General features: G+C 46.5%; 1 protein-coding gene across 1 annotated transcript; it reads left to right on the top strand.

Moving 5' to 3' along the window:
- The first annotated feature begins 5,581 nt into the window (after positions 1–5,581).
- Positions 5,582–6,523, top strand: LOC130367364 (olfactory receptor 5V1-like). Its single transcript, XM_056569779.1, has one exon. It carries the CDS (start codon positions 5,582–5,584, stop codon positions 6,521–6,523), a length of 942 nt encoding a protein of 313 aa, XP_056425754.1.
- Positions 6,524–20,392: the final 13,869 nt, after the last annotated feature.

Raw genomic sequence — 20,392 nt, 5'->3', positions numbered from 1 at the left:
GCAGACCACGCTAATGTAAGCTGTTTTTGATGTCTAAAGTTTATACTAATGCACTCTTTTCATCATACTGGGTAGCATTAAGGCTTCACCTGTGAGGCCAGCACTATATTAGCCACCCCGGGTGGGGCTTGTAGCCTGTCTCTCCCCCTCCCATTGTATGTGTGCATAGTCACACTTGAGTTAACCTGAGAGCAGTCTACAAGTCGGACCTGATGCTGCTGTAATTTGGTTCCTGGTTTTGCTTATCATGCAAAGGTAGGCTAGTTGTTAGGTCCCGTACCATTTGAGAAACCTTGACGTTGGTGTGCGGGCTCATGTTTGTCCTTCATATAAGGATATACTGGCTAATGTCTCAATTTTAACATCAGTTTTGAGTGTTAGTTAATGTCATTTTTTACATCTATCACAGTAGTGAACCTATATTGTGGTCCACAAATGCAGGACCTCCACCCCAGCTCAAAGTGCACAACTGTACTTGGGGTTGAGGATCATCTGCCATTTTAGACCACATCGGTGAGTTCACTATTTGAATATGTCACGAAAAAACAATATCAGAATGAAAAGTAAAAGCATCCCAGAGTTAATAATGCTTAACGTGACAGTGTTCAGATGTGCAAAAAACACTCTGGTCCTAAACCCCTTAAGGACGCAGGGTTTTTCGGTTTTTGCAATTTCATTTTTTCCTCCTTACCTTTTAAAAATCCTAACCCTTTCAATTTTCCACCTAAAAATCCATATTATGGCTTATTTTTTGCATCACCAATTCTACTTTGCAGTGACATTAGTCATTTTACCCAAAAATCCACGGCGAAACGGAAAAAAAAAATCATTGTGTGACAAAATCGAAGAAAAAACGCCATTTTGTAAATTTTGGGGGCTTCCGTTTCTACTCAGTGCATATTTCGGTAAAAATTACACCTTATTATTCTGTAGGTCCACATGGTTAAAATGGTACCCTACTTATATAGGTTTTACATTGATCAGTGGTTTCTCATAAGAAACCACTGATCGATGATTCTGCTGCTTGACTGCTCAAGCCTGGATCTCAGGCACTGAGCAGTCATTCGGCGATCAGACAGTATGGAGGCAGGTAGGGACCCTCCGGCTGTCCTCTAAGCTGTTTGGGATGCCGTGATTTCACCGCGGCTATTCTGAACAGCTCCCTGAGCTAATCGGCATGCTTTCACTTTCACTTTAGACTTGGTGTTCAACTTTGAACGCCACGTCTAAAGTGTTAATAGCGCGCGGCACCGTGATCAATGCCGCGCGCTATTAGCCAGGTCCGACCTGCTATGATGCGGGGCCACGCCGTGGCCCCCCGTTATAGAATGGGAGCGGACTCAGGACGTACAGGCACGCCCTGGGTCCTTAACAGGTTAAGGTGAAAATGGGCTTGGTCCTCAAGGTGTTAAGGATAAATTCTGTTAAAATAAGAAGCAGTGATGCAGAGGGTAGGTGCACTGTCTTTTGATTAGCTGATCTCATCGGGTCTCTATGGGTACTTAAGAAATGTAAAAAAAAAAAGTAATAAAGTGTATTACAATAATAAAATAATTAAATCTCCATTTTCCAATTGAAAAATAAAAAAATGTGAAAAAAAGACAAAAAAAAAATGAATACATAAAAATATGTGGTATCGCTGCAGGAGAAAATGTCCAAATTAATCCAAAATTGTTGATTTTTGTCACATTACGTGTTAGAAAAAAAGGAATAAAATGTGATAAAAAGTCACATATACGCAATAGTGGAATGATAAAAACTATAGATCACAGCGAAAACAATCTCTCATACAGCTCCGTATACAGAAAAATAGAAAATAGTCACCAAAAAATGGGATACATAAAAGCCAAAAGTAAGCAAAAAATGATCCAGTTGTGAACAAAAATAAATTCAATGAATCAATGAACTAAACCGCAAGAAAGGACCATAGAGTAAAATATATATATTTTTTATTTCATGATATAATTTTGTTTAAAAAAAGGTTTGACCCACACGACAAATCGAATATGTCAGTTTTACTGCTTAAAAAAGAAGCCCCCCAAAAATTTATAAATTTGGTTTTCAATTAAATTTCCCTCCACATAAAATATTTTTTGGCAGTGCTGTTCATATTATGGTAAATAAAAGGTTAGATTACAAAGTACAATTGCTTGGTGAAAAATAAGCCCTCATATGGGTCTGTGGATGGAGAAATAAAGTTATGTCTCTTTAAATGAGAGGAGGAAAAAACTAAAATTGATAAATGAAAATTGGCCTCAAGGGGTTGGTGGAGTCTAAGCCCTAAAACAACAAGAACATCTGAACTCTAGGATAATGAAGGGTAGGGTACACCATGAAGCATAAATGTACTCATCCAACTAAAATGTCTATGGGTTGGTTAATATTTTGGTCAGTGTTTTTAGATAAAACCAAAATTGAGAATTATAGAGAAACCCTGTATTAGAAAGATTTGCATTTTTTTTGTGTTTTCGACCCACTTCTGTTATTGACGTAAGAAAATAACTAAAACACTATAAGGAGAATTTATCCTTGTCTGTGTAAATAATGTTATTTCCCACCTTTCGCCAATATGTATCTAAAAGGTGCACGCTCTTCATAAATAGCTAAATAACTTGGATCTAAGCAGATTTCAAAGTGTCTTCCAAGCTGGATTAATTGCCAAAAATGATCAGTCAACTACTTTGTGAAAAAGAACAAATAAATGTGCAAAGAAATGGCGCTAAATTTTAGCACAATAAACTCATGGTGCAAAATATTATGACAATTTAACACCAAAAAACAAGGGTAAAACTAATGATAATATTCCCCCTATGTGTGAACCCTGTCTAATGTAGGGCATCACAAAAAATACAGGAGCAGGGACCCTTGTCAAAGACAGTGTATGGCTTCCATTACGGTACATACAGGTGCAGGGACTCAAAGGCAGGAGTCCCTGCTTCTGTACACCAGCCCAGAAGTAAGTGGCAATGCAGCCAGAACAGCGTTATTGGCTGAATGCGAATCAGAGTGAAATTGCCAGTTTGCAGTGAATCCTTTCAAAACATATTTTGGGAGGTATACTGAAACATTAAGGATCTCAGCACCTTGACCCCAGAATACGAAAAATTCTTATACACCACTATAACATGTGAAGGTTTTTTATTTTATAAAACAATAATTACTGAAAAAAATGTAATGAAAGAACAAATAATTTAGGTATCATTACCAATTACATTACAGTTCTAATCCCAGTAGGTTTAAATCCCAGCCGGCTTATCATGCTATAAAACAGAGTCATCAGACTGACTGGAAACCCTTACTGGGAGCTGCTATTCTGCTCATATAGTTAAGTTCATGTCATCTGCATCTTTAAAATGAAATGCAAGTACTTTTCTATAGGAGTATGTAATTAAGGTTTAAATGACTGTGGGTACTTATTCCTGTAAGCAGGGGTGTAACATTAGATGGAATAGAATAGAAATGGAATGGAATAGAAAAAAAAAAACATAGATCGACAGCATCAATTTCTATATTTGCACGAATTATAATTCTACTACTATTATATTTCACAATATGTACATTAGCTAGGTTATGGAGTTTACCCCTTTCTCCCCCCTCTGGAAATCTACCATATACAGTAAATGCTTGAAGGCAGTAGATGGATTACACATGGAGTTTGATAGACTGTACTGAAGAGTTCCATAGATGTGCAAACATACGACAGGAGTCCCTGTTCTATACATAGTTTTCATGGAAACTACATACTTAGCAGGAAATACACTGCTCAAAAAAAATAAAGGGAACACTAAGATAATACATCCGGTCCATGGCATCAATGCCTTCCTCTTGCAGGAACTGCTGACACACTACAGCCACATGAGGTCGAGCATTGTCTTATATTAGGAGGAACCCAGGGCCAAACTCACCAGCATATGGTCTCACAAGAGGTCCGAGGATCTCATCTTGGTACCTAAAGGAAGTCAGGCTACCTCTGGGAATCACATGGAGGGCTGTGCAGCCCCCCAAAGAAATGTCACCCCACACCATTACTGACCCACCGCCAAATCAGTCATGCTGGAGGATGTTGCAGGCAGCAGAACGTTCTCCATGGCGTCTCCAGACTCTGTCACGTCTGTAACACGTGCTCAGTGTGAACCTGCTTTAATCTGTGAAGAGCACAGGGCGCAAGTGGCAAATTTCCCAATCTTGGTGTTCTCTGGCAAATTCCAAAAGTCCTGCACGGTGTTGGGCTGTAAGCACAATCCTCAACTGTGGATGTTGGCCTGATTTGGGCCATTTTGTAGGGCTCTGACAGTGCACAAAGGCTTTGGTAGCGGTCCTGCTGCTAGGTTGTTGCCCTCCTACGGCCTCCTTCACATCTCCTGATGTACTGGCCTGTCTTCTGGTAGCCCTTTCATGTTCTGGACACTACGCTGACAGACACAGCAAACCTTCTTGCCACAGCTCGCATTGATGTGCCATCCTGGATGAGCTGCACTACCTGAGCCACTAGTGTGGGTTGTAGACTCTGTCTCATGCTACCACTAGAGTGAAAGCACCGCCAGCATTCAAAAATGACCAAAACATCAGCCAGGAAGCATAGGAACTGAGAAGTGGCCTGTGGTCACCACCTGCAGAACCACTCCTTTATTAGGGGTGTCTTGCTAATTGCCTATAATTTCCACCTGTTGTCTGTTCCATTTGCACAACAGCATGTGAAATTGACTGTCAATCAGTGTTCCTTCCTGAGTGGACAGTGTGATTTCACAGAAGTGTGATTGACTTGGAGTTTCATTGTGTTGTTAAAGTGTTCCCTTTATTTTTTTGAGCAGTGTACATGCAGTTTGCTTCTTGCACAGTGAATACCCACTGAGCTGGAGTAAAGTGGCGATGGCAAAAGAACAGTAAGCAGCAACACATACAACACTTTATGAGGGCTTGTTTTTTGGTGAGAAAGCTGGTTTTTACAGGTATTTTTTGGGGGGTAAATATAGAAATGGAGTTACAGAACTTCTATAAAAGAGGTTAAGACTAAGGAGTTATTCGGAAATGTGAAAGTCTTTACAACAAGGCTCTATATAGGAATACTTTAATTTTATTCTCGATTAAAAAACGTTATTAATTTTTTTTTAGTTTCTCTCTTAAACTTAAAGAATTGCTTGAACAACCCAATTCAACACTTCTGTATTGCAGTAACCTCTCTCTCAGTACACCCTGCCTTTGACGAATGCAGATGGCAAGCCTAGGACCTTCACTAGGCCCCTGGTTACTACTTACCACTAACTGCTTGGCACCTGCTATAGTGTTATGCAGTAGCTGATCAGATCCCTCTATTTGCCTATTGACAGAAGATCTGAGTTATTTCCTATCCCTGCTGCTGCTGAAGTTTGTCAGCTGTATAAAATAACTGTGACCGCTGTGTACAGAGTGGACTCGGCTCCTGAGGTCTCTCCATATTCCATAGGGATGACAGAGGTAGCATATCAGGCACCCTGATTTTGTATAACATTGTTGAAAAATAATTTATCTTGATTTATGTCATATATATTTGTTCACTAAAATATATAAAGCTACAGAACATTTTATTTATTTTATTTTGAAGATGAATGACTGTCTGAATGGAAGTTCAGGAAATGAATTTTACCTTATTACCTTCTCCATGGCCTCACAAGCACAGGTTTACCTATTTTGGGGGATATTGATCATATATCTGATGGCAATGTCAGGAAATTTAATCATCATCTGTCTTGTATGCCTGGTACCAAAACTACACACTCCAATGTATTTCTTCCTGTGTAACCTTGCCATTGTAGATGTGGCATCCACAACAACCAGCATCCCTAAGCTACTAGCTATCTCACTGACCCACGACCATAGGATCTCCTATACTGGCTGCATGATCCAGTTATTCTTTTTCGTCCTATGTGCAGATGGTGAAATTTTTATCCTCACATCAATGGCCTATGACCGCTATGTGGCCATATGTAAGCCTTTAGAATATCACATGATAATGAGAAAGAACATGTATGTTGTAATGGCGGCCTCCACTTGGATAGTTGGCGCCCTAAACGCTTTAACTCATACAATACTTACCTCCATATTACAATTCTGTTATTCAAATATTATCAATAATTTCCTCTGTGAGCTAAATTCAGTGGTTGTTCTCTCTTCTTCAGATCTTACAAGCAGGAAGGTTTTCATGTTCTCTGAAGTTTTCCTTATTTCCTTCGTACAATTCCTGCTCACTATAATCTCTTATATTTTTATCTTCTCCACCATCTTGAAGATCCGTTCTTCAGCAGGACGGATGAAAGCTTTCTCCAGCTGCACCTCCCACCTCATCATAGTTATATTATTCTATGGACCACTTTTCTTCTTGTACATAAAACCCAAATCTGAAGATTCTAAAGAACAGGACATGCTGCTGTCCATGCTTTATCCAGTTGTGGTCCCAATGTTAAATCCACTGGTCTACAGTCTAAGGAATAAAGATGTTTGGGAGGCTATATTATTCGTAACAAAACAAAAAAAGACAAATCTCTAGAGACTGGACTAGGCAATGGTAGTAAAGGGGGGAATCTACAAAACACAGCATTTTACAACGGCTTCCAACGGCAAAGGAGGCAACACCTCTTACAAAAATGATGGACCTAAGTGGCCCTCCTGTGCATCGCACTGTAAAATATATGCTAGTCCCAAGCTTGTGTAGATTTTAGTTACAATTTACACAAGTGATATAGTGCCAGTAAGGTTGGGGTCATGGTTTGAGCGCCATGCAAAGTTGAAAAAGCTTGAAAAAGCAACACATTTTTGCTAAAACCAGAAGGGTTTTTTAATAACAAATTTGGACTTTTTCAAGCCTTAAACTAGACATGCTAGCTTCATAAATTCCCCCCAAATCTTGATTTGATATGTTTGCTTTGGTAATACCCTAAAATAATAGACAGACATTTTTATAAACAAATTGGAATCACCCAAAATGAAATAATAGATATCAGGTGATATAGGTCTATGAGTCAAATACTAATATTGACCTATAAACCTGTAAAATGACATTTACAATAACTTACACAAACTCCTACGTCTGTTTTTCAGTATAATAACTGGTGAAAATCTTTTCATCTGAATTTACACATGGCTAATGTAACTCATGGAGGAGGAACACTGAAACACGTATTCTAACTTCCACACGGTCCTACAGGTATAACATAATCACAGATACATCCTTTTAATATGAGTGTTTCATGTTTTTTTTATTGATATTAACCCCTTAAGGACCAATACAAATAAACCTGTATGCCCCTGAAAGACCAGGCCTGTTTTTTTCAAATCGGGGATGTCTATCTTTATTATAGAATAACTCTGGTAACGTTTTGCCAATTACGATAATTCATTTTTTTTGTCACAAGTTGTCCTTCATGTACATAGTAAAAGTAAGCCAATATCATTTGTAGTTATTTTTTTTTTTATAATGCAAAAAATCATGATTATTTTTTTAAATTACGATTTTTTGCCATTTTAACACTAATAGGTTGCATATATTTATACTTACTGACCAAATAGTTTATGAAACTTATACTTTCAGATGTTTACTGTAGTAGTCTCATTCAGAAATAAATGGAGCTGCTACAGTATACGTCAGCATCACTCTTTTTGTTACAGATACCTCTAACACTGCGGAAACACTGCGCAGTATGAACGGGACGAAGTGTAGGGTCACATAGAGCGCATCCATAGCACATTTCACACTGCGGATGCCCCTGGCAGTCACAAGGGCGAGATCACTGCTGTGGCTGGGTAGCTAGTGTGTCCGCTCATGAATGCCGGCGGAAATCCGCCGCTATGAGTGGACAAACAAAGCTACCAAGCCGCAGCAGGGAGCTCATTATTGTGACTGTTGGTGGGCATCCGCAGCACATAATATACTGCGGATGTGCGCCTTGTGATCCTACACATTATACATTTTTATTTTTCATTATGTTTATTTAATAAATGTATTTTTATTTTATTTTTTTACATTTTTTTTACACTTTTGACACTTTCTTTTTACACTTTTTTTTATACTTATTGTTTTTACACTTTTATTTATTTTATTTTATTTTTCACTTTTTTTATGCTTTGGAATACTTAGTATTACAAAGCATTGCACATATATGCTGCCTGCTAGTTTTAGCAGGCAGCATATCAGGACGTGACAGGCAATAACCGGGGCAGACCTGGGGGTCCTTGTAAAGACCCCCGACTGCCCAGGTAACCAGCAGCACCCCACGATCTTTGCGAGGTGCTACAGGAGAGAGACAGAGGGAGCCCCCTCCCTCTGTCAAAACTTCTTATAGCTTGCGGTCGCTTCCGACCGCGGCCATAAGAGTTAAACTGCTGGGACAGAAGTTTTCTTCGGTCCCGGCAGTGCGGCAGGTCCCCGCCCGCCAGGGATCACACAGAGCACCCTGCGATCACGCTGCAGGGTTCTGCAGGGAAGACAGAGGGAGCTCCCTCTGTCATAACAATTACAGCCAGCGGTCACTTCCGACCGCGGCTGTAAGGGTTAAACTGCCGGGACCAAAGTCTACTTTGGTCCCGTCAGTGCGGCAGGGTCCCGGCTGTGTGTTACAACCGAGTCCCTGCCGCGAACCATGGACGAGTATAGACGTCCAGGTGCCATAACAGCCGCCGACCTGGACGTCTATACTCATCCATGGTCCTTATCGGGTTAAAGCATTAGTGTCATTTACATAAACTTTTGATGTGTTGTCCAGGTATGTCAAAAGTTTAAATCAGACTGAGTCTCAATCCTGACACCGGATGCATTTGTCAGTTACAACTGAGGGAAGTGTATATCAGCATACTTCACTCCTTGGTCGGCCACCAGATCTAGCTAAAGCTTTCTATTTTAGATAGAGATGAGCGAATCAAAGTTGACGAACCCGAATTCGTTACGAATTTCATGAAAAATTCGATTCTCAACGAATACGAATATCGCCGCGATTCTATCGCACAAAACGCTTAATTAAACTCCATTTTACAGCGTTCCAGGCTATTGGGGACCTAAGAAGGCGGATCCACATGTGAGTACATGGGGCAGGTGATTATGGGAGGGCGGGAAACAGCGGCGGGAATGAAGGTAGGCGGGCTGACACTGAATCACATGTGAGATGCAGCCTATCAGTGTTCACTGACCCCTGTGATGTCACAGCCCCTATATAATTGGCGGCCATCTTGCCTCTCTTCATTTAATCCATGCACTCAGATGGAGAGGACAGGACTGCGTGTGTGTGAATAGCTCATACCACAGCGTTACACTGCAACTGCTAGTCACATCAGCATTAGGGAAAGGCAGGAGTGCAGAGTGCTGTGCTGTTACACTGAGAAGGATCATTGATAGCTAAACCTGCTATTCACGTTATTGAGCATTGCAGCAGAGCGGGGCAGATAGCTGTCAGCTGCCTCATACAGATCTCCAAGCTGCCTGAACTTTCTGAAGCATCTTATCTCCACATTGTACAGCCAAATTGAGTCTATTTTTATTTGCTCCACAAAACTTCTGCTGCTCAGAATTGTGTGACAAAGTGCAATTTAGGGTTTAATCCCTGGATTTTTTTTGTGGTGCTGCACTGTTGGGTCCTGCTGCTGTTCAGAAATATGTGATTGTTCAGTGGACTGTAGTGCATTTGCACCATTTTGTACCTGTTTATCTGTCAAGGGGCTGGCTACATACTGTGCAAGTCCAAAAAATACTATTTACTGGATGTTTCTTTTTTCTTTTTTTTAAACAGTTTTTTATGTGTATAGTTACGCATATATAACTGCCCTCATCAGTGCATAGATACATGCAAGTATTGTACCATTTAGTACCTGTTAAGCTGTCAATGTGCTCCATACCGTCAAAGTCCAAACAATAGTATCCATCGGCTGGTGTTTTACAAAATACTGAGTTTTTTCTTCTAATAGGCATATTACTGCCCTCATCAGTGCATACCGCATACGTACATCCAAGTATTGTAACATTTATTACCTGTTAAGCTGTCAAGGTGCTCCATACTGTCAAAGTCCAAACAATAGTATCCACCGGCTGGTGTTTTACAAAAATACAGAGTATTTTCTGCTAATAGGCATATTACTGCCCTCATCAGTGCATACTTCATAGGTACATCCAAGTATTGTACCATTTAGTACCTGTTAAGCTGTCAAGGTGCTCCATAACGTCAAAGTCCAAACAATAGTATCCACCGGCTGGTGTATTACAAAAATTCAGAGTTTTTTCTGCTAATAGGCATATTACTGCCCTCATCAGTGCATACCGCATAGGTACATCCAAGTATTGCACCATTTAGTACCTGTTAATCTGTAAAGGGCCTACATACTGTTTAAGGACAGCTGTAAGTAATCACCTGCTGCTGTTCTAGACAAATACTGTTTAAAGAGTAGTGTAGCGTATTGTAATACCCGCATAACCGCACTAAGTATGTCAGGCAGAGAAGTGCCAGGACGTGCACAGAGGAGTGGCAGAGGCCTATATACTTCAGGCAGAGTTGGCAGCAGACTTGGGGCGAGTGGCAGCAGGAGTCGCAACGAGAGGCCTGAGCTCCCGTTATCAGCCAGCGGTCGTGTCTCCACCAGCAACTCATCTGCCGTCGTCGATTGGTTAACACGCTCATCCACATCATCACAAGTGACATCTGACACCCCCAGTCAACAGTCGGTGGGTTCCTCAGACACAACTCTCAGTTGGAATGGCCCGGAAGCAGTCCCTGTCCTCCCATTGACTTTGTCCTATGCTGTTCCCTCTCCTAAAGAAGTATCTTATGCTGTGGGTTCAGCTCCACTATTTACTGAGGACGATTCAATAGAGGACAGTCAGTAGCTACTGGACAGCCAAGAAGGAGAGGAGACATGCGCCACTTGCTCCGCTAGGCGGCCAAGTAGTGATGCGGAGAGTGACGTGGGAAGCGGTGTTGCAAGTGTTCAGGTTCCTGAAGCAGACACTGTTGGGGAACCTGAGGAGGAAATCAGTGACGTGCACACAACTGTTGATGATGATGAAGCCGATCGCAATTGGGAGCTGGGTGCAGAAGGGGCTTCATCATCATCAGGAGAAGAGAGTTGCAGGTTGCCCTTGAGGCAGCAAGGCGGTAGCACGGTTGGCAGTCAGCGTGGTGGCAGGAGTGGAAATTCAGGAGCCAAACGTGCCCGGGGGAGACCACCTGCTTCGCGGCAGCCTACCTTTCCGGGAGGTAGTGGAACAGGGGTTCCTGGAGATGGCGCCAGTAGCAGTCAATTAGTGCGGACTGCGGGTGGGAAAATCAGCTACTTGGCGGTGTGAAAGTTTTTCATAAGGCATCCGGAGGAGGTTCAAGTAGCCACATGCAAGATCTGTCGGCAGAAGGTGAAGCGTGGCCAGGGTCCCAATGTCGGCATCACGGCCCTGCGTCAACACATGCTTCGCAACCATAAAGTGGCCTGGGAGAACCGTGGCTCAGATGTAGTGGTCCAGCCTGCTGCATCACCCAGTGGCCATCCGCTCCCTCCTTCATCCAGCCAAGGCTCCACCACCTCAGCCGAAGGGAGCTGTGTGTCAAACGCTCCTTCTGTCGCTCCTGCTTCTCCCGCTTTTAGTCAGCCATTCCACCAACAATCCATCGGCGAAGCCATGTTCAAGAGACAACAGTATGCGCCCACTCATCCAACGGCACAGAAGTTGAATGTGCCCCTGTCCAAGTTGCTGGTGTTTCAGTCCCTCCCTTTTCAAGTGGTGGACTCTGCACCTTTCATAGAATTGATGGATTGTGCCGAGCCGAGGTGTAGAGTCCCAAGCCGTCATTTCTTTGCGAATAAGGCAGTACCAGCCCTGCATAAGTTTGTACAAGAGAAGGTGGGCCAGTCCTTGAGCCTGTCGGTGTGTTTAAAAGTGCATGGCAGCGCCGACGTGTGGAGCTGTAACTACAGGCAGGGACAATACTTGTCTTTTACGGCTCACTGGGTAAATGTGGTTCCTGCACAGCCACGACAGCAACTTGGACAGGTCACATCACTTTCTCCTCCACACTCTCGCTCCCAGGCGGTTGGTCCTGTTACAGTGTGCGACGCTGCCTCCATCATGTCCTCGGCCTCCACTGCACGGCCAAATCTCGGTGGCCCTTCATCGTACCATGTGTGTAGGGCACGGCGGTGTCAAGCTGTTCTTCACATGGTTTGCCTTGGCGAACGGAGTCACACAGGGGAGGAACTGCTAAAGTTCATTCATAAAGAAATCCGAGTATGGCTTACTCCATGAAATCTGGAAATGGGAACCATGGTGACCGACAACGGGAAGAATATTGTGTCCGCGCTGCGACAAGGAAGTGTGAAACATGCGCTCTGCATGGCACACGTGTTGAATCTGGTTGTCAAGCGCTTCCTCAAGTCTTCACCCCACTTGCAAGACATCCTGAAAATGGCAAGGAAACTGTGCATGCACTTCAGCCACTCGTACACCGCCAAGCACACCTTCCTTGAGCTGCAGCGTAAGAACGGTATCCCACAACATAGTCTTATTTGTGACGTTGCCACGTTTCTTGATGATCCAAGCAGATAGGAGTACTCCCCTGTGTAACTTCAATGTGAACCAGTGGCAGCTCATACGTGACACCTGCCGTTTGCTGAGGCCCTTTGAGGAAGCCACATTATTTGTGAGTCGCCTGGATTACGCCATGAACTACGTAATTCCACTCCTACATTTCCTACAACAAATGATTGAAACCATGGCTGGTCAAGGCAATGGAGACGTTGCGCCTACATCTCAAGGCTACATGAGCCCTGTGGGGGCTGAACTGGAGGAGGAGGATGATGAGGGGCAGAGCGGAGCACAGTTTAGGTTGGATGAGATGGCTGGTGTTTCTAGTCTTCGGACAGGAGAGGAGGAGCAGGAGCAGCCAGAGGAGCTGGAGGGTTATGAGGAAGTTGAGACAGAGGACCCAGACACACAGTGGCAGTATGCAGTGGAGATGGAGGCAGGTAGTCCCTCCGAGTCACTGGTGCAAATGGCATGATGCATGCTCAGTTGCAGGCCCGGACTGGCCTACCGGGATACCAGGATCTATCCCGGTGGGCCGCTGGGCCTGGGGCCGCTTTGGGGCCGGATTAACGTAGGGGCTCCAGGCCCCTACATGAAAATAGGACCAGCAGGCTGCACAGGTGGCCGCATAGGCCCAGGTCCGCAGTCCGGGGGGGGTTGAAAACTTGCTGCCCGCTCCGGTCTGTGTCTGCCCGCTCTGTGTCCGCCCGCTCTCTCTGCCACCCTGTTCAGCCCTGGGAGCGCAGGGGAGTCACGTGCGACGTCACATGCGACGTCACGTGCGGCGTCATTCCCCCCTGCGTCTTCATGCTGTAAAGCTGGGGGCCCTGAACTGCTGCCGAGCGCGGGACCGATCTGCGTGTGATTAAGGTAAGACTGAGGAGAAGGGGGTGTTGTATAGGTATTATTGATGGGGGGGGGTTGGGGGGTTTGGACCAAGGATGAGGAGGGGGGGTTGTATAATTATGATTCATGGGGGAGGCTGGGGGGTTAGGACCAAGGAAGAGGAGGGGGGGTGTATAATTATAATTGATGGGGGGAGGCTGGGTGGTTAGGACCAAGGATGAGGAGGGGGAGGTGTATATTTATAATTGATGGGGGGGAGGCTGGGGGGTTAGGACCAAGGATGAGGGGGCGGGGGTGTATATTTAAGATTGATGGGGGGGAGGCTGGGGGGTTAGGACCAAGGATGAGGGGTGGTGTATATTTATGCTTAATGGGGGAGGCTGGGGGGTTAGGACCAAGGATGAGGGGAGGGTGTATATTTATGATTGATGGCAGGCTGGGGGGTTAGGACCAAGGATGCAGTGGGTTGTATATTTATAATTGATGGGGGGAGGCTGGGGGGTTAGGACCAAGGATGAGGAGGGGGGGTGTATATTTATGATTGATGGGGGGAGGATGGGGGGTTAGGACCAAGGATGAGGGGGCGGGGTGTATATTTAAGATTGATGGGGGGGAGGCTGGGGGGTTAGGACCAAGGATGAGGGGTGGTGTATATTTATGATTAATGGGGGGAGGCTGGGGGGTTAGGACCAAGGATGAGGGGAGGGTGTATATTTATGATTGATGGCAGGCTGGGGGGGTTAGGACCAAGGATGAGGTGGGGTGTATATTTATGACTGATGAGGGGGGGCTGGGGGGTAAGGACCAAGGATGAGGGGGGTGTATATTGATGATTAATGGGGGGGAGGCTGGGGGGTTAGGAACAAGGATGAGGGGAGGGTATATATTTATTATTGAAGAGGGGAGGCTGGGGGGATTAGGACCAAGGATGAGGGGGGTGGGGTGTATATTTATGATTGATGGGGGGGAGGCTGGGGGGTTAGGACCAAGGATGAGGGGAGGGGTATATATTTATGATTGAAGGGGGGAGGCTGGGGGGTGTTGGTCAGGATAACAAGGATGGGGGGGGTTGGGGAGGTGTGAGGCTGAGGAAACCAATGATAAGGGGGAGGTGTATATGCATGATTGATAGATGCGGGGTCCAAAGAATATGGGATAAGTTATAGATTGTGGGGGGGTCCAGGCACTGGGACCCCTGCGATCTCCAGTAGGGGCCTTGGCAGTCAGCTGGAAAAGAGGTATGCCGACCCTGCACGAAGTGCTGGCCGACACACCCCTCCGTATACTACATAGAGATACATGGAGGGAGCGTGCCGACCACGGCTTCCTGTGGGGTCAGACGTCGGCTTCTGGCATAATGACTGGGCCCCCGTGCAGGAGATTGTGCGGAGTCTCAATGCTTGGACCCCCCGCAATCTATAACTTATCCCCTATCCAAAGGCTTATCCAAAGACTAATGGCAGTATTATGTTTAGGGCGCAGTGCAAGGTAGTATTATATTCAGGGTGCAGTTTATGGCAGTATTATATTCAGGGCGCAGTGTATGGCAGTATTATATTCAGGGCGCAGTGTATGGCATTATTATATTAAGGGCGCAGTGTATGGCAGTGTTATATTCAGGGCGCAGTGTATGGCAGTATTATATTCAGGGCGCAGTGTATGGCAGTATTATATTCAGGGCGCAGTGTATGGCAGTATTATATTCAGGGCACAGTGTATGGCAGTATTATATTCAGGGCTCAGTGTATGGCAGTATTATATTCAGAGTGCAGTGTATGGCAGTATTGTATTCAGGGCACAGTGTATGGCAGTATTATATTCAGGGCGCAGTGTATGGCAGTATTATATTCAGGGCGCAGTGTATGGCATTATTATATTCAGGGTACAGTGTATGGCAGCATTATATTCAGGGCGCAGTGTATGGCAGTATTATATTTGGGGCGCAGTATATGGCAGTATTATATTCGGGGCTCAGTGTATGGCAGTATTATATTCAGGGTACAGTGTATGGCAGTATTATATTCAGGGCTCAGTGTATGGCAGTATCATATTCAGGGCGCAGTGTATGGCATTATCATATTCAGGGTACAGTGTATGGCAGTATTACATTCAGGGCGCAGTGTATGGCAGTATTATATTCAGGGCGCAGTGTATGGCAGTATTATATTCAGGGTTCAGTGTGTGGCAGTATTATATTCAGGGTACAGTGTGTGGCAGTATTATATTCAGGGCGCAGTGTATGGCAGTATTATATTCAGGGCACAGTGTATGGCAGTATTATATTCAGGGCGCAGTGTATGGCAGTATTATATTCAGGGTGCAGTGTATGGCAGTATTATATTCAGGACTCAGTGTATGGCAATATTATATTCAGGGTGCAGTGTATGGCATTATTATATTCAGGGCGCAGTGTATGGCAGTATTATATTCAGGGCACAGTGTGTGGCAGTATTATATTCAGGGTACAGTGTGTGGCAGTATTATATTCAGGACGCAGTGTATGGCAGTATTATATTCAGGGCACAGTGTATGGCAATATTATATTCAGGGTGCAGTGTATGGCAGTATTATATTCAGGGCGCAGTGTATGGCAGTAGGGCACAGTGTATGGCAGTATTATATTCAGGGCGCAGTGTATGCCAGTATTATATTCAGGGTGCAGTGCCTGGCAGTATTATATTCAGGGTACAGTGTGTGGCAGTATTATATTCAGGGTACAGTGTGGGGCAGTATTATATTCAGGGCACAGTGCATGGCAGTATTATATTCCGGGTACAGTGTGTGGCAGTATTATATTCAGGGTACAGTGTGGGGCAGTATTATATTCAGGGCGCAGTGTATGGCAGTATTATATTCAGGGCGCAGTGTATGGCAGTATTATATTCAGGGTGCAGTGTATGGTAGTATTATATTAAGGGCGCAGTGTATGGCAGTATTATATTCAGGGTGCAGTGTATGGCAGTATTATATTCAGGGCGCAGTGTAAGGCAGTATTATATTCAGGGCTCAGTGTATGGCAGTATTATATTCAGGGCACAGTGCATGGCATTATTATATTCAGGGCACAGTGCATGGCATTATTATATTCAGGGCACAGTGTATGGCAGTATTATATTCAGGGCTCAGTGTATGGCTGTATTATATTTAGTGGGTACAGTGTGTTGCAGTATTACATTCAGTGGGTGCAGTGTGTGGCAGTATTTTATTTAGGGCACAGTATCTGGCAGTATTATAATAATTATTGTCGTCATACAGAGGATGAGGATCTGCTGACATAGGGAGGAGACAATGAAGTTTGGGCCTCAGACTCTGCAGAGAAGATGGAGCTGGAAGAAGACCTGGCGTCTGGACCAGAGGAAAATGAACGACAACAGAGAAGACATCACTCAGGTCAGTGATATCATTGTGTTTTCTCCTGACTGTCCCATCACTGCTGTAATTTGGAAGTTCTGCAGTGATGATGGGGACACTGTTCTCCAATCTGTGGCCTTCAGCTGTTACAAAACTGCTGTCACGATTCGGCTTCCAGGTAGTGGATCCTCTGTGTCAGCGAGGGATTGGCGTGGACCGTGCTAGTGGACCGGTTCTAAGAGGCTACTGGTTTTCACCAGAGCCCGCCGCAAAGCGGGATGGTCTTGCTGCGGCAGTAGCAACCAGGTCGTATCCACTAGCAACGGCTCTACCTCGCTGACTGCTGAGAAGGCGTGGGACAGAAGGACTAGGCAGAGGCAAGGTCAGACGTAGCAGAAGGTCGGGGGCAGGCGGCAAGGTTCGTAGTCAGGATGGGTAGCAGAAGTTCAGGTACACAGGCTTTGGACACACTAAACACTTTCACTGGCACAAGGCAACAAGATCCGGCAAGGGAGTGCATGGGAGGAGGTCAGATAAAGGCAGGGAGCAGATGGAAGCCAATTAAGCTAATTGGGCCAGGCACCAATCATTGGTGCACTGGCCCTTTAAGTCTCAGAGAGCTGGCGCGCGCGCGCCCTAGAGAGCGGAGCCGCGCGCGCCAGCACATGACAGCAGGGGACCGGGACGGGTAAGTGACCTGGGATGCGATTCGCGAGCGGGCGCGTCCCGCTGTGCGAATCGCATCCCCAACGGCCATGACAGTGCAGCGCTCCCGGTCAGCGGGACTGACCGGGGCGCTGCAGGGAAAAAGACGCCGTGAGCGCTCCGGGGAGGAGCGGGGACCCGGAGCGCTAGGCGTAACAGTACCCCCCCCCTTAGGTCTCCCCTTTTTTTTGTCCGGTAACTGCCTCCCCTGGAATGAGGACACCGGGAAAGAATGCGGGGCTTCCTCAACGGGAGGCAGTACAGCAGGAGTTGGAATGGGGAGGGAGGGCAGAGGGTGAAGTTTGGCACGGGGCAGGGAGACACAAGGACGGGAGCCATGAGGGGACACAGAGGCTTGCCTGATGGGACTGGGAGGGGGGGAGAGGCACTTCCTGTGGCAGGCAGAGTCCCAGTTCTTTATCTCCCCGGTGGTCCAATCAAGGGTGGGGGAATGAAGCCGGAGCCATGGCAGACCGAGGAGGACCTCAGAGGTACAGTTGGGGAGAATGAAGAACTCAATCCTTTCGTGGTGGGGTCCGATAGACATCAGGAGGGGTTCTGTGCGGTAACGCACGGTGCAGTCCAATCTGGCTCCGTTGACCGCGGAAATGTAGAGCGGCTTGACGAGACGGGTCACCGGGATGCTGAATTTATTAACAAAGGACTCCAAAATAAAATTCCCGGAGGCACCAGAGTCCAAGCAGGCCACGGCTGAGATGGAGGAGTTGGCTGTAGGAGAAATTCGCACGGGCACCGTGAGACGTGGAGAAGAAGACTTAGAACCAAAAGATGCCACACCCACGTGAGCTGGGTGCGTGCGTGCGTTTCCCAGGCGTGGAGGACGGATAGGGCAATCCACCAAGAAATGCTCGGTACTGGCACAGTAAAGACAGAGATTTTCTTCTCTACGGCGATTCCTCTCTTCCTGGGTCAGGCGAGACCGATCCACTTGCATGGCCTCCTCGGCGGGAGGCCCAGGCGAAGACTGCAAAGGATGCTGTGGGAGAGGTGCCCAGAGATCTAAGTCTTTTTCCTGGCGGAGCTCTTGGTGTCGCTCAGAAAAACGCATGTCAATGCGGGTAGCCAAATGGATGAGTTCTTGGAGGTTGGCAGGAATCTCTCGTGCGGCCAGCACATCCTTGATGCGACTGGATAGGCCTTTTTTAAAGGTCGCGCAGAGAGCCTCATTATTCCAGGATAGTTCAGAAGCAAAAGTACGGAATTGTATGGCGTACTCGCCAACGGAAGAATTACCCTGGACCAGGTTCAACAGGGCAGTCTCGGCAGAAGAAGCTCGGGCTGGCTCCTCGAAGACACTCCGGAGTTCAGCGAAGAAGGCCTGGACTGTGGCTGTGGCAGGATCATTGCGGTCCCAGAGCGGTGTGGCCCAAGACAAGGCCTTTCCTGAAAGAAGGCTTACTACGAACGCCACCTTAGACCGTTCTGAAGGAAACAAGTCCGACAACATCTCCATATGCAGGGAACACTGAGACAAAAATCCACGGCAGAGTTTAGAGTCCCCATCAAATTTGTCCGGCAGGGACAAGCGGAGGTTAGGAGCGGCCACTCGCTGCGGAGGAGGTGCAGGAGCTGGCGGAGGAGATGGTTGCTGCTGTAGCAGAGGCAGAAGTTGCTGTAACATGGCGGTCAACTGCGACAGCTGCTGTCCTTGTTGGGCAATCTGCTGCGATTGCTGAGCGACCACCGTGGGAAGATCAGCGAGACTTGGCAGCGGTACCTCAGCGGGATCCATGGCCGGATCTACTGTCACGATGCCGGCTGGCAGGTAGTGGATCCTCTGTGCCAGAGAGGGATTGGCGTGGACCGTGCTAGTGGATCGGTTCTAAGTCACTACTGGTTTTCACCAGAGCCCGCCGCAAAGCGGGATGGTCTTGCTGCGGCGGTAGTGACCAGGTCGTATCCACTAGCAACGGCTCAACCTCTCTGGCTGCTGAAGATAGGCGCGGTACAAGGGAGTAGACAGAAGCAAGGTCAGACGTAGCAGAAGGTCGGGGGCAGGCGGCAAGGTTCGTAGTCAGGATGGGTAGCAGAAGTTCAGGTACACAGGCTTTGGACACACTAAACGCTTTCACTGGCACAAGGCAACAAGATCCGGCAAGGGAGTGCATGGGAGGAGGTCAGATAAAGGCAGGGAGCAGATGGAAGCCAATTAAGCTAATTGGGCCAGGCACCAATCATTGGTGCACTGGCCCTTTAAGTCTCAGAGAGCTGGCGCGCGCGCGCCCTAGAGAGCGGAGCCGCGCGCGCCAGCACATGACAGCAGGGGACCGGGACGGGTAAGTGACCTGGGATGCGATTCGCGAGCGGGCGCGTCCCGCTGTGCGAATCGCATCCCCAACGGCCATGACAGTGCAGCGCTCCCGGTCAGCGGGACTGACCGGGGCGCTGCAGGGAAAAAGACGCCGTGAGCGCTCCGGGGAGGAGCGGGGACCCGGAGCGCTAGGCGTAACAACTGCATACCATAATGCCTGAGGCTCCAGACATGATGGGAGTTGTAGCTTTGCATCAGCTGGAGAGCAACTTGAAGCAAGGTGATTGGTGGAGGTCCCAGCATTCAGACCCCACCAAAAAAAAAAATGGACTGCTTATTCTTAAATGTCAGAGTGTATTTTTGGTCCCAGTCCAAACCCCCTTTAAAAAAAATAGCAAATTTAAGCCACGTCAGACCTGGCTTACAAGACGTGCTGTAGCATTTTAAAATAAAAGGTGCACAAAAAGTCGCAAACTGCTACTTTGTGTACAACTTTTTGTGAAGCTCCGCTCCCCGGCCATCTGCCCGCATCTACCTCCCACTGGCTAGCTGGTAGAACTACAACTCCTAAACAACAAAAAACGTGGTCTCAAATGGCTGGAGGTGCTCAACCCCAAATGCGGTTGTGCATTTATACTGGGGGAGCAGATCCTGCCCTTGTAGTCCGTTGCTAAGGGCGATCCCCAGCA

Source organism: Hyla sarda, chromosome 4, assembly GCF_029499605.1.
Source record: "Hyla sarda isolate aHylSar1 chromosome 4, aHylSar1.hap1, whole genome shotgun sequence".
NCBI lineage: Eukaryota > Metazoa > Chordata > Amphibia > Anura > Hylidae > Hyla > Hyla sarda.
The sequence above is the reverse complement of the archived record's forward strand: the minus strand, read 5'-3'. Positions and strand labels throughout refer to the sequence as shown.

What these genes read in the sequence shown, in the direction of transcription:
- LOC130367364 (XM_056569779.1), top strand. Translation starts at nt 5,582, where the DNA reads ATGAATGACTGTCTGAATGGAAGTTCAGGAAATGAATTTTACCTTATT.